At 50.2% G+C, this 13,479-nt stretch overlaps 1 protein-coding gene across 2 annotated transcripts in view; it reads left to right on the forward strand.

Moving 5' to 3' along the window:
- The first annotated feature begins 1,284 nt into the window (after positions 1–1,284).
- FAM117B (family with sequence similarity 117 member B) overlaps positions 1,285–13,479 on the forward strand; it is a 64,048-nt gene continuing 51,853 nt past the window's right edge. Inside the window, exon 1 of one of the 2 annotated variants that reach the window (XM_080669735.1) lies at positions 1,285–2,091. In XM_080669735.1, the coding sequence (XP_080525861.1) occupies positions 1,503–2,091 (589 nt within the window). In that variant the 5' untranslated portion in view covers positions 1,285–1,502. The remainder of the gene's footprint in view (positions 2,092–13,479) is intronic. The other variant, XM_080669736.1, reaches the window with a different exon arrangement.

A 13,479-nucleotide genomic window follows, 5' to 3' on the forward strand; every position in this document is an offset into this window, starting at 1 on the left:
ACTCTGGAACTGCTGAGTACCTTGTACATACCACATTCTAGTTTACCCCTTGGTTAATAATCACAACCTTCGGATGAAAGAGAAGGCATTGTTTAGCTGCATTTTACAGATAAGGGAACTGGCTAGGGACCTGTAAAAGGTCAGAGAAGGTGGTGGATCTGGGATCTCTCTTCTCTAGGTCCTCAAAGGCTTTCCACCGCAATGCCCAGGGACCCAGTAGAATTTCGGGTCCAGAGCAAATCATACCGCATCTCCCACTCCCACATTTTTACAAGATGAAATCTGTCTAGAATGTACATTTAATAAAGTAGTAAAGGGAAAAGAGGTCATGGCCAAGCAATTTATAGCCCGAGAGGTGAGTATGCGCAGTAAGATTCCACCATTTTTTTGTCTTCATGAGCAGCCCCTAAGGTTATATTAGAACTAACGTTGCTGCCTGTCTTCCCGAGTTCTTGCCCGTCACACAGAGACCTGTTTCCTGCACTAGATAACGTGAACGGCTAGTCCAGTTCTGTCTCAAACAATGATTGTGAAGATCAAATAAGGCCCTTTGTAAACGAAGGCCCTCCACGAACTTGTAGGGTAGCAGGCACCTTCCCGAGGAGCCAGGGGACTGGGAAGCAGCTGATGAAAATAAATCCTTGGTGACTCGAGATACAGGGGGGCGGTAACAGCATTTGGTAACTGGACTTCGTGGACACAACCTAAAAGTGCACTCTAACAAGCAAGTCTAATCTCCCGGAGACCTGGCTCTTTGTAAAGCTGAATTAAAAAGGACACGAGGTGCCAAATGCCATTCAGATGAACTAAATTTCTTCTCCTGTGAGCCCTGCCCAAACGTGGATGGAATTAGGACAGAACAGAAGAATCAAGAAAAAAGGCCACGGACACGGCCTCGGTCAGGGCACACGGAGGGGAAAGGAAACAGTGATGAAAGACTTGAGACATCCCTGGGGACGGCTCTGCTTCGGGACATTCTCGTTGGCAACATTCCAGCCTGAGCGCCCCGGGCTGCCCTCCGTGGACGAGAGGCGCGCGTGGCCAGGCGCGCGCGCGCGCACTCACGTGTACACACAGTGGCGCGCGCGCTCACGCTACACATACGGCCTTCTCCCCGCTCCCCCCACGGGGGCGGGCTGCTCTCGTTAAAGAGCGGACGGTCTCCGCGCAAACCCAGGCTCTGTTAGGCCCCGGGGGCCAGGGCCCGAGCTGCCGGCAGCCAATGGGCGCGGCGGAGCGGCTCGAGCGCGGCTGACGCTGCACCAATGGGCGTGCGCGGGGGGCGGGGGCAGCGGCGGAGACACTATTGTTGATGAAGAGAAGCGGCGGCTGCGGCTGCACCACCTTCTCGCTGCCGGCCGCGGCCCGGGCGCCCCCCGCACCCCGGATTCCGGCTTCGTCACCCCGTCGCGGGGCCTTCTCTTCGGCCTCGAGAACCTTTCCCCTTCAACCCAACAACAACCCCCGCCCCCGTCTCGCCCAGTCACCGGGGAGTGTGGACCATGTCCCAGCGGATGAGGCGCAATGGGTCCCCCACGCCGGCCGGCTCCCTCGGGGGCGGTGCGGTCGCCACGGCCGGGGGAGCCGGGAGCCGCCTGCAGCCCATGAGGGCGACGGTTCCGTTCCAGCTGAAGCAGCAGCAGCAGCAACATGGCAGCCCCACGCGGAGCAACGGCGGCGGCGGCGGCAACAACAACGGTGGCTGCTGTGGTGGCGCCTCAGGCCCCTCGGGCGGCGGGGGCCTGCGCACGGCCTCGCGCAGCACCAGCCCCACTCGCGGCGGCGGGAGTGCGGCGGCGCGCACCAGCCCCACCGTGGCCACGCAGACCGGCGTGTCAGCCACCTCCACGCGAGGTACCAGCCCCACGCGCGGCGCCGCGCCCGGAGCCCGCGGGAGCCCCCCACGGCCGCAGCCCCCGCCGCCGCTGCTGGGCACCGTCTCGTCGCCGTGCTCGTCGCCCACCCACCTGTGGACTGGCGAGGTGAGCGCGGCCCCACCCCCGGCCCGCGTCCGCCACCGGAGGCGGTCCCCGGAGCAGAGCCGCTGCTCCCCGGAGAGGCGGAGCCCCAGCGCCCCCGTTTGCAAAGCAGGTACGTGCTGGGGGCCGGGCGGCGCGGGGAAGGGGCCGGGGCGCGCGTCGCTACCGCGCGGGGACTGCGGCGCTGCGGCGGGGCCGGGGCGGCCGGGGGCGGGGCCCGAGTGGGGCGGACCCGCCTGCCCCGCGGCCCCCCACCCCCCCATCCCGGGGCCCTCCCTTCCCCCCCGCAGGTCCCCGCCCGCCTCATTCATCCCTCACCTCAGCCAGTCCACGCTTGTCCCCGACCGCGGAGGGGCCGCGGCTAACCTTGTGCTCGTTCTGATTTGTGTGGATGTCAAACCTGGGTTCTGCCGCCCGCTGGTTCCTGCTGACCTGCTCACCCTCCTTTGGTGGTGAGGCCGGGAGTGGGCTGTCACTTTGTTTAGTGACATGGTTCCTGTGAACATAGCACACACCGCTGCGAAGTGTTTCTCTCACAAAACGGTCCCAGATTGCGGGGCTGAATACGTCAGCACAGCAGATTCGGGTCCCTGCGGAGCCGTGAGGCTGAGTGTGAAGGGAAGGAAGAAGATTCCTTTGGAAGGTTTATGGGCTTTGTCTGAGGGTCTGCGTGTATTTCCGATATACCGATGGATTTTGTGTGTAGGATGTAAAACCATTCATTTGTTTTTCTAAAAAAAGAAAATCCAGGGTTTTTCTATTATTTTAGGGACCTAAACGTTGTTGTTTTTCTCTATACCTGAGAAAGGTCCCTGGAAAGGTCCTGAACGGAGTAGTTGGATTCTAGTAGAGTCATTCATAAAGAGTAACTCAGTAGAGAAATTCAGATTGGGGAAATAGAGGCAAAATTTATTATCTGGTTGCCTTCCTGTTAGAATCTAGTGAAGAAAGATATGGGTGGTTTTAGCTTGTGTGTTAATACTGTCAACATATACCTTTGTCTTCCCTTTTTCTGGGGAATTTCTGTGAAAATCTCTCAGGCTGAATGGCTGGGAATTTCAGGAAACTGTACAGTACTTCCTAACCAAATAAAACAGATGAAGTGATTTCAAAGGTTCATTCCGAAATGCAGGGAGTAGGGTGAATCTTTCCTATTTATTTTATCACATTTTATTTTATCGGATTTTTTAGAGAGAATTGCCCTGAAAAATGATCAATAGTGTTTTCTAATTAGAGCCAGAGTACTGATATAAATATTTTGAAAATGCAAAGTGCTTTTTAAAAACTGATTGTTAAAAGTACTAGAACATCCTCTTCAAATAATAGCTACCACTTTGCCGAGCTTCCGCCATAATGGTGGGTGATTTACCTACAAGTTCTCATTTTAATTTTCACAGGTTTTAGAGAGCTTAAGTAACAAGGATTAGAGTTGATATTTGAACTCTGCTGCGTGGTACTTCAAAACTATCTTTTTTTTACCTTATACCAAGGAGGTAGCTTTATGATGTGTAAGATAGAACCTGGGAAATATATTGCACACCAAAGTTGCATGTGCTTAGTTTTTGAAGTAACTCTTTGAGGTATCTGGTGAACATAATTGCTTCAGTTTACTTTCAGACCTCTGGAGCTGGCATCGCGTGTGGCAGGTAGAAGGGAAGGAGAGCTGCTGAAGTGGGCAGTAGAGATGGAGGTAGGAGGTGGTGACTGCATTCTGATAATAGACTCTGGCTACCCTCTTAACAGTTTGGCCCTTGAAGCAGAGCAGCAGTCTAGGGAGAGGGTAAAATTAGGTATTGGCAATGTGTGGAGAAAAGTGCTCTTTTCTTCTGATCTCTAGAACGGAGTTGTTGGATTTCCAGGGATCCCAGGCTCCTGACGTGCCCATTCTTCATGCTTCTCATAGCTCCCTTCCCTCATATCTGTTATTCCATAGAGTATTCATGCTGTTAAATTAACCCTCTCATTACCCACCCTCCAAAAAAACCCCCCAAAAGTAAAAAACTCTTTTTCTTCTAATGCAGCACTCTCAACTGAAAAGGGATACCATCTGTTACTAAGTTATACTGAAGTGGATGTCTGATAGCTTCCTGTCCAGGATTGCATTCTTGTTTCACTCTAGTGAACTTCCATGCAGAGTAGAACAATTTTCAGATTTCAAGTCTTCGTAGCACAAACTAGACCATTTGCATTTTGCTTTTTTTCTCAGACTAAAACTGTAAGGAGAGAAAAGGAAAAAGAGTATTTATTTATTTATTTATTTATTAGAGGCCCTGGTGCACGACATTCATGCACTAGGGAAAGGGGGTTCCCTCAGCCTGGCCTGCACCCTCTCGCAGTCCAGGACCCCTCGGGGGATGTCCGCCTGCCGGCTTAGGCCTACTCGCTTAGGCCTACTCCCTGCGGGCAGGTGAACATCCCCCAGGGGTCCTTGGTGCTGCTGTGGAGGCGGGAGAGGCTCCCACCACCGCCACTGTACTTGCCAGCTGTGAGTCCGGCTTCTGGCTGAGCGGTGCTCCCCCTGTGGGAGTGCACTGACCACCAGGGGGCAGCTTCTGTGTTGAGTGTTTGCATCCTGGTGGTCAGTGTGTGTCATAGCAACCGGTTGTTCTGCTGTTTGGTCGATTTGCATATTAGCCTTTTATTATATAGGATTTTTATTGATTTCAGGAAGGGAGAGGGAGAGATAGAACATCAATGATGAGAGAGGCCCTAGCTGGTTTGTCTCAGTAGATAGAGCGCTGGCCTGCGGATTGAAGGGTCCCAGGTTCGATGCTGGTCAAGGGCACATGCCTGGGTCAAGGGCACATGCCTGGGTTGTGGGCTCGATCCCCAGTAGGGGGCGTGCAGGAGGCAGCTGATCAATGATTCTCATCATTGATGTTTCTATCTCTCTCTCCCCTCTCCGTTCCTCTCTGAAATCAATAAAAATATATTTTAAAAAATGATGAGAGAGAATCACTGATTGGCTGCCTCCTGCATGACCCCTTCTGGGGATCGAGTACCTGCAACCCGGGCATGTGCCCGTGACTGGAATCGAACCCGGGACTCTTAGTCCGAAGGCCAATGCTCTATCCACTGAGCCAAACCGGGTAGGGCTATTTTATTTATTGATTGATTTTAGAGAGAGGAAGGGAGACAGAGAGAAACAGAGAGAGAGAAACATTTCTTTGTTATTCCACTTATTTATGCATTTGTTGGTTGTTTCATGTATGTGCCCTGACTAGAGATCGAACCCCCAACCTAAGCTTTTTGGGATGATGCTCTGATCTCTGAGCTAAAAGCCAGGGCCTAAGGAAGAGTTTTTCAGATTAGAGGTCAGTTTACAGCCTCAGTGAAATTTAGAAATCTTTACTGGTAGAGGGGAAGTGTCCACCTTATATAGTTTTGTAAACCTCATCTGACTCAAATTCCAGGGTCCATGTAGATCAGGCTACCACTTTCTGGGTGTCTCTGAGATGAACTGGATGCCATAACCTTTATTAGGGATCCAGTATCTAAAAGTCCCTGAGTTGAAGGTCTCAGGATCCTTAAAGGGTTGTTCCTATTCTGCTCAATTCCTGCACAGTTGCCTTCTTCCTCCAGGTTTAGAGCTACTCATTGGCTCTTTGAGAACTCCCCTTTTCTTGACTACTGTTTGGCAGTGATTTTCAACCAGTGTGCCTCAAGAATTTTTAAAACATGCAATACCTGACTAGTCAGGGGCCCTGAACTCTTTTCCCTTAGATTGTGAAATAAAAAAATGACAATAGCCAACACAACAATAGCCATCTGGTGTGAATGAATCAAAATTATACCAATTTTTTTTGTCAGATCAGCATAAAATATATTATTTTAGTAATTAGTTTATGTGCCATGAGATGAAAAGGGTTGAAAATTGCTGCAATAAGGTAATCCAAGCGCCCATCTCTGACAGATAATTAATTTTTTTCAATTACATCCCATATTTTTCTGTATTTGTTTCAGATGTACAGCAAAGTGGTTTGAAAATCATGTACCACTGCTTCAAGTACCCACCTGGCCCCATGCATTTATCATTGCTATTACTGACTATATTTCCTATGCTGCAATCTACATCTCTGTGACTGTACTGTAACTACCAATTTCTATTTTTTCACCCAGCTCTCCAACCCCTCTCCCCGCTGATAACTGTCATTGTGTTCTCTGCATCTATGAATCTGTTTCTATTTTGTTTGTTTATTTTGTTCATTAGATTTCACTTATAAGTGAAATCATATGGTATTTCTCTTTCTCTTTCTGAGTTATTTCACTTAGCATGGTACTCTTTAGGTCCATCCATGCTGTCACAAAAGGTAAGATTTCATTCTTTTTTTAAGGCCGATTGGTATTCCATTGTGTAAATGTACCATAGCCTTTTTATCCATTCATCTCTGGATGGGCACTTGAGTTGCTTCCATAGCTTGACTATCCTAATATATAAAAAGCCAGGGGCCCTCATGACCGAAACAACTGGATGGACGACCGAACAGCAGGCTGCGTGGGGCGACCAGGCCAGCAGGGGGGTTAGTAACGGACAACCAAATGACTGAACAGCAGGCTGCGTGGGGTGACCAGGCCAGCGGGGGGGCAGTTAGGGGCGACCAGGCCGGTGTGGGGGGCAGTTAGGGGTGACCAGGCCAGCAGGGGAGGGCAGTTGGGGGGCGACCTGGCCAGTGGGGGGGGGCACTTGGGGGCAACCAGGCCGGTGGGGGGGGCAGTTTGGGGCGACCAGGCTGGCAGGGGGGGCAGTTTGGGGCGACCAGGCAGGCAGGCAGGTGAGCAGTTAGGAGCCAGTGGTCCTGGATTGTGAGAGGGATGTCCGACAGTCGGACATCCCCCGGGGGGTCCTGGATTGGGGAGGGTGCAGGCTGGGCTGAGGGGGACCCCCTCCCCCCATGCATGAATTTCGTGCACTGGGCCTCTAGTCTATAATAATAAAAGTGTAATTGTATTATTAGACTGGACAGCCGAACTACCTTCCCATTACTGTTAATGAATCGTAATGTAAATATCTGTGTTTTCTGATGGTCTTAGGCCCTACAGCAGCGGTTCTCAACCTGTGGGTCGCGACACAGATATTTACATTACGATTCATAACAGTAGCAAAATTACAGTTATGAAGTAGCAACGAAAATAATTTTATGGTTGGGGGTCACCACAACGTGAGGAACTGTATTAAAGGGTCGCGGCATTAGAAAGGTTGAGAACCACTGGCTTAGAGGAAGGTAAGTTGGCAACAGTGTTAACTGTAGATAAAATAATGAAGAAGGTGAGGTTTGTTTTTGTGCCTTCCCTCTTTTTACCTCATTTTGTCTTAATAAAATGTCAAATACATATATTTGAAATGGAGAGGTAGCATAACATGGAGGTTAGGAGTATAGGCTTTGGGTAGACAGTCTGGGTTTAATACCTGTGTTTTGCCACCTAGAAACCATGTGATATTGGAAAGTGAATAACTTTCTGACCCTTAGCTTTCTCATCTGTATGAAAAGGTCATGATGGATATCACTTCCATCTGGTGGTAAGGATTACATGAGAGAAATTTTAAAATAGTACTGTACCTCATCATAAAAGTTGGCTATTGTGTATCATATTAGTTTGCTTCTAGTTTTAGTGAATGTAATATAAATTGCCAATGTAGGCTTAGTTTTCCTGGTTGTATGAAATTTCACGTTGGAGAGAATATTGCCCGTGAACATCCAGAACTCTTTCTCAAAGTGTGGTCTAGTTCATCTTCATCAGAATCACTTAGGGTCCTTGATAAAAATTCAGGTCACCAGACCCTAGTGCAGACCTTGAAAACCTCATCTCCACCCACTGTGACTTTGCTGTACTCTAAGACAAAAAAAGTGACTACAAGCACCAAAAGAAAACCTGAAAAGTCCTCATTAGAAAAAGTGGCTTTAGTACAGCATGTGTAAAAGTTATTTTTTGCAGTGTGGCTGATACGTAGATAGCAAGTTGTGTTTTTGCTAATTTCTCCCTTACTTTGGATGCATTATGTTGTGTATGAATTTGGTTGTTTATTGGGGTGGAGGAAGTGGCAAGAGCAACAAGAGATGGAGGTCTCTAGATTAATAATCAGGGTATCAGAACTTAATATTTGCAGCATCTTAGACTTGTACTGTACTTTTGTTGTTAATCCTCACCTGAGGATATTTTTTCTATTGATTTTTTAAAAATATGTTTTTATTGATTTGTTTTCTTTCTAGAGAGAGAGGGAGAGAGAGAAAAAGAAACATCAGTGATGAGAGAGAATCATTGATGGGCTGCTTCCTGCATGCCCCACACTGGAGATCGAGCCCACAACCTGGCATGTGTCCTGACTGGGAATCGAACCATGACCTCCTTCATGGTTCAATCACTGAGCCACACTTGCTAGGGTTTCCCCCCTTTTTGAACAAATAATTACGTTTAGTATATCCCTTCTTCTTGTTAAATGATTTTGTGGATAACAGGAACTACAGCCTTTAAGTCAGTAGCTGGTCAGGTTTTAGAGCCTTTATAATGTAATACCTAGGGCCATGGTTTGGGATGCTCCACTGTCATTGAAGCAACATAGGAACCAGTTGAACTAGTACAGGTGGTTTAGGAGTTCCGAACTCCTTTGACTGAAATTTTTAATGCCACACCCTATTGTAGTTAACTTCTGTGAAGATTTGATTTTTTTTTTTTAAATATATATATATATTTTTTATTGATTTTTTACAGAGAGGAAGGGAGAAGGATAGAGAGCTAGAAACATCGATGAGAGAGAAACATCGATCAGCTGCCTCCTGCACACCTCCTACTGGGGATGTGCCCGCAACCAAGGTACATGCCCTTGACCGGAATCGAACCCGGGACCCTTCAGTCCGCAGGCCGACGCTCTATCCACTGAGCCAAACCGGTTTCGGCAAGATTTGATTTTTTTGAATGTATTTTTTTAATTGAGATATAGTTAACAAATAAAATTGCAAGACATTTAAAGTGTACATCGTGATTTGATATCCATTGTAAAAGGATTGCTCCTATCTAGTTTATTCGTCACCTCACATATTCTTCTCTTCCTCCTCCTCCTCCTCCTCCTCCTTTTGTGAGAACATTTAAGTTCTGTTTCTTAGCACATTTCAATTATACAACAGTGTTGTCAGCTATAGTCACCATCCTATCTAATAAAGAGGGAATATGCTAATTGACCATCACTCCATCACAAAGATGGCTGCACCCACAGTTGAGGCCAAGTTCCCATAAGGAGCCTTAACAAGCAATCAGCAGAGACCTGAGGCTATGCCCTACCCCGCCCCCATGGGGCTTGATAGGGGACCTCAGGCCATGCCCCCCACCCGGTGGCAGGGCTTGATGGGGGACCTCAAAAGGTGCGCTTCCCGTCCTGGTGCTGGGCTAGGGGACCTCAGGCTGCTCCCCCTGCCCCAGCGCCAGGCTGGGGGACCTCAGTCCATGCCTCCCACCAGGTGGGGCTTGATAGGTGACTTCAGGCCACGCCCCCCACCCCGGCACCAGGCCGGGGGACCTCAGACTGCACTCCCTACCCAGGAGGGCTTGACGGGACCTGAGGCTGCGCCTCCCTGCATGGCTGGGCTTGACAGGGGACCTCAAGGTTGCCCCCAGTGCTGGGTCGGGGGAACTCAGGCTGCACCCCCTACCAGGTGGGGCTTGACAGGGGACTTCAGGCCACGCCCCCCCACCCCAGCACCAGGCGGGGGGACCTCAGACTGCACCCACCCTCACTGCTTGGCTGGGCTTGACAGGGGACCTCAAGGTGCACCCCCAGTGCTGGGTTGGGGGAACTCAGGCCACACCCCCTGCCCATTGGGGCTTGATGGGGGACCTGAGGCTGCAACCCCCCTGGTGCTGGGCCGGGGGATCTCAGGCCATGCCCCCCACCCAATGGGGCTTGACAGGGGACCTCAAGGCACACCCCCCTGCACTGGTCTGGGCTGGGGACCTCAGGCCACGCCTCCCATCCTGGCACTGGGCCAGGGGACCTGAGGCTACGCCCCCTGCCCAGCGGGCTTGACAAGGGTGGGACTGGCTGGGTCTGGATCTAGCCCAGTGGGCGGGGGAGGGGGCGGCCGGGTCTGGGCCTCACGCGATTTTGAGGCGCTTGTGGGTGGGCGGGGACTTGACTCTGGGTCCCGTGGTGCGCCCCACACTCTGACAGGAGGAAGGTTTTCTTTCATACACATTTTACTAATTTTCTTTCATCTCTGACACTTCTATTATAGAGAAAGGGCAAATAGCAATATTAAATTACTAGTGGCCCAGTGCACGAAATTCGTGCACATTAAAAGGGGATTAATTAGAGGAAGTAAATTAATATTGCAATTTGCCCTTTCTCTATAATAGAAGTGTCAGACATGAAAGAAAATTAGTAAAATGTGTATGAAAACCTTCCTCCTGTCAGAGTCTGGGGCACACAATGGGACCCAGAGTCAAGTCCCCACCCACCCACATGTGCCTCAAAATCGCGTGAGGCCCAGATCTGGCCGCCCCCCTCTCATTGGAATAGATCCAGACCTGGCTAGTCCCACCCTTGTCAAGCCCTGCTGGGCAGGGGGCGTAGCCTCAGGTCCCCTGGCCTGGCGCCAGGATGGGGGGCGTGGCCTGAGGTCCCCCAGCCCAGACCAGGGTGGGGAGGCGTGCCTTGAGGTCCCCCGTCAAGCCCCACCAGGTGTGGGACATGGCCTGAGATCCCCTATCAAGCCCCGCTGGGTGGGGGGCGTGGCCTGAGGTCCCCTGGCCTGGCACTGGGGCGGTGGGAGCAGCCTGAGGTCCCTTAGCCCAGGACCAGGACAGGAAGCACACCTTGAGGTCCCCTGTCAAGCCCTGCCAGGTGTGGAAGGCGGCCTGAGGTCCCCTGTCAAGCCCTGCTGGGTAGGGGGCATGGCCTGAGGTCCCCTATCAAGCCCCATGGGGGCAGGGTAGGGCATAGCCTCAGGTCCCTGCTGATTGCTTGTTAAGGCTCCTTATGGGAACTTGGCCTCAGCTGTGGGTGCAGCCATCTTTGTGACAGAGTGATGGTTAATTAGCATATTCCCTCTTTATTAGATAGGATTTCCTCTAATTAATCCCCTTTTAATGTGCACGAATTTCATGCACCGGGCCACTAGTATTATACATAAGATCTCAGACCTTACATACTTATAGCTGAGAGTTTGTACTCTTTCATCAACCTCTCCCTATCACCTCACCCCCTTTCGCACCCTCCTGGCAACCTCTTTTCCTTCTCTATGTTTCTATGAGTTTGACTTTTTTTTCTTCTTATTCCACATGTAAGTGATACCGTGCAATATTTGTCAACTTACTTTGGAATAGTGTCTGAATTTAATGCATGCACCTGCCCTTGTTTGAGAGGGATAGTAACGTTAGAAGTCATTCTCTTCTCTGTCTATATGTTAAGTGCTGTCTTAGTCTTTGGGATGAGGAAAATAAAACACCTGCTCTCCAATGTCTGTCTCACTATCTCGTGGAGCACTAGAACTGTCAAGAGACCATTTGAGTGAACCATGCCATGGCAGCAGATAAGAGGGCTTTTGACTTAGAAGTTGATGTGTTTCCTAAAGATGCATTAGCCAAACCAAAGAAAGGACATGAAGGTCAGTTAATAGAGACAAAGGGCCGGAGGCCCGGAGGCATGCAGGAGCATGGCACGTGTTGGGAACTGAAAGTTGATCAGCATGGTAGGGATTGAGGTAGCACAGCCCAGAAAGTGAGGCTGGAGAGGCCAGATGATAAAGGGTCTTGTCAGCTATCAGAGTCTCTTCTTCTGGGCTTCGTTATAAATACAACTTTTGTTCATGTAGGCTGGGAATCTTTGAGTTATCTTTGATTCTTGAAGTTTCCCCCTTTTAACTCCCTCATAATTAGGCACCAAATCCTGTCAGTTTTGGGAACCTGGATTGAAATGGAATAATGACAAGCTAGATGGAGACTGTGTGCTCTTTAGAGCAGACTTTAACTTAGTTTCTTTTTTTTTTTTTTTTTTTTTTTTTAATTTTTAGGGCCTAGCACTGGCTCCTAGACCCTTAGAAAATGTTTAAATGAATGGGTTTATAGGACGGGAGCTCGAAAGAGAAAATGTTTGGTATTTTTACATGTGACCATGTATAACTTTTCTAAACCTCCATTTCATTATAGAAAACCCTAATAGTCGTAGGAGGCCTAGTTTAAAGGTCAACCCTTAGATTCGTGATTTTTAACTGGTGTTCTGTGTTGGTTGTTTTTTTTTTTGAATTTTACATATTTTTAATACATTTTTAAATTGATTTCAGAGAGGAAGGGAGAGGGAGAGAGAGAGAGAAAAATCAGTGATGAGAGAGAATCATTGATTGGCTGCCTCCTGCAAGCCCCCACTGGTGATTGAGCCCATACCCCTGCATGTGCCTGACCGGGAATCAAACTTTTACTTCCTGGTTCATAGGTCGATGCTCATCCACTGAGCCATATCGGTCGGCGCCATGTTGAATTTTAAAACATGCAGTACCTATTTAATAAGGGACACTGACCTCTTTTCCCTTAGATTGTCAAATTAAAAAATTACAACAACCAATACAATAGTGGCTGTCATATATGAATGCCCTGTCTTAAACTGTAAACATATAGGTCATATAATAGAGTTGCATCTTATTGGTCACATCCATACTAATAAAAGGGTAATATGCTAATTAGACTGGCAGACCTTCCGGACGTCCTTCCGGACAAAGCCTTGGTGGCGGGGCTGAGGCAGAGGTGGTTAGGGCCAGGAGGGGAGGGCAGTTGGGGCTGATCAGGCCAGCGGGGCGGGGGGGCAGTTGGGCATGAGCAGGATGGCAGGGGGGGCAGTTGGGAAGGAGCAGGCTGGCAGGGGGGGCAGTTGGGGGTGAGCAGGCCGGGAGTGGGGGCAGTTGGGGGCGAGCAGGCCGGGAGGGGGGGCAGTTGGGGGCGAGCAGGCTGGCAGGGGGTGCAGTTGAGGGCGAGCAGGCTGGGAGGGGGGGAAGTTGGGGGGGAGCAGGCTGGCAGGGGGTGGCAGTTGGGGGCGAGCAGTCGGGCGGGGGGGGCAGTTGGGGGCGATCAGGCCGGCAGGCGGAGTGGTTAGGGGCGATCAGGCAGGCAGGTGAGCAGTTAGGAGCCAGCAGTCCCCGATTGCGAGAAACGGTTGCTGTGGGCAATGGGTAATGATGTTAGGTAGCAATGCCCTGCTTCCTCTCCCTAGCGACTAGCCATCATTTCTGGGCTGGGCTGTGGGCCACATTTTACGCCATGGGGTCCCAGCAGCGTCGGCTGTGATTTGGTGGGCTATGGCTCCAAGGTGGTGGCGGGGCCTGTGTCCCACTTGGGGGAAGCCGAGTGTTGCTTTGTCAGTACCAGGACCGAGCTGCTGTTTCTCTGTAAATGGCCTGTGTGTGTCTTGGCAGCTCCTGCGTTGAGTGTCTGCCCCCTGGTGGTCAGTGTGCGTCATAGCGACTGGTCGGATGGTGGGAGGGACACTTAGCAATTAGCCTTTTATATATATAGATTTCTC

The sequence above is a fragment of the Plecotus auritus genome (assembly GCF_963455305.1).
Source record: "Plecotus auritus genome assembly, chromosome: 5".
NCBI classification, from domain to species: domain Eukaryota; kingdom Metazoa; phylum Chordata; class Mammalia; order Chiroptera; family Vespertilionidae; genus Plecotus; species Plecotus auritus.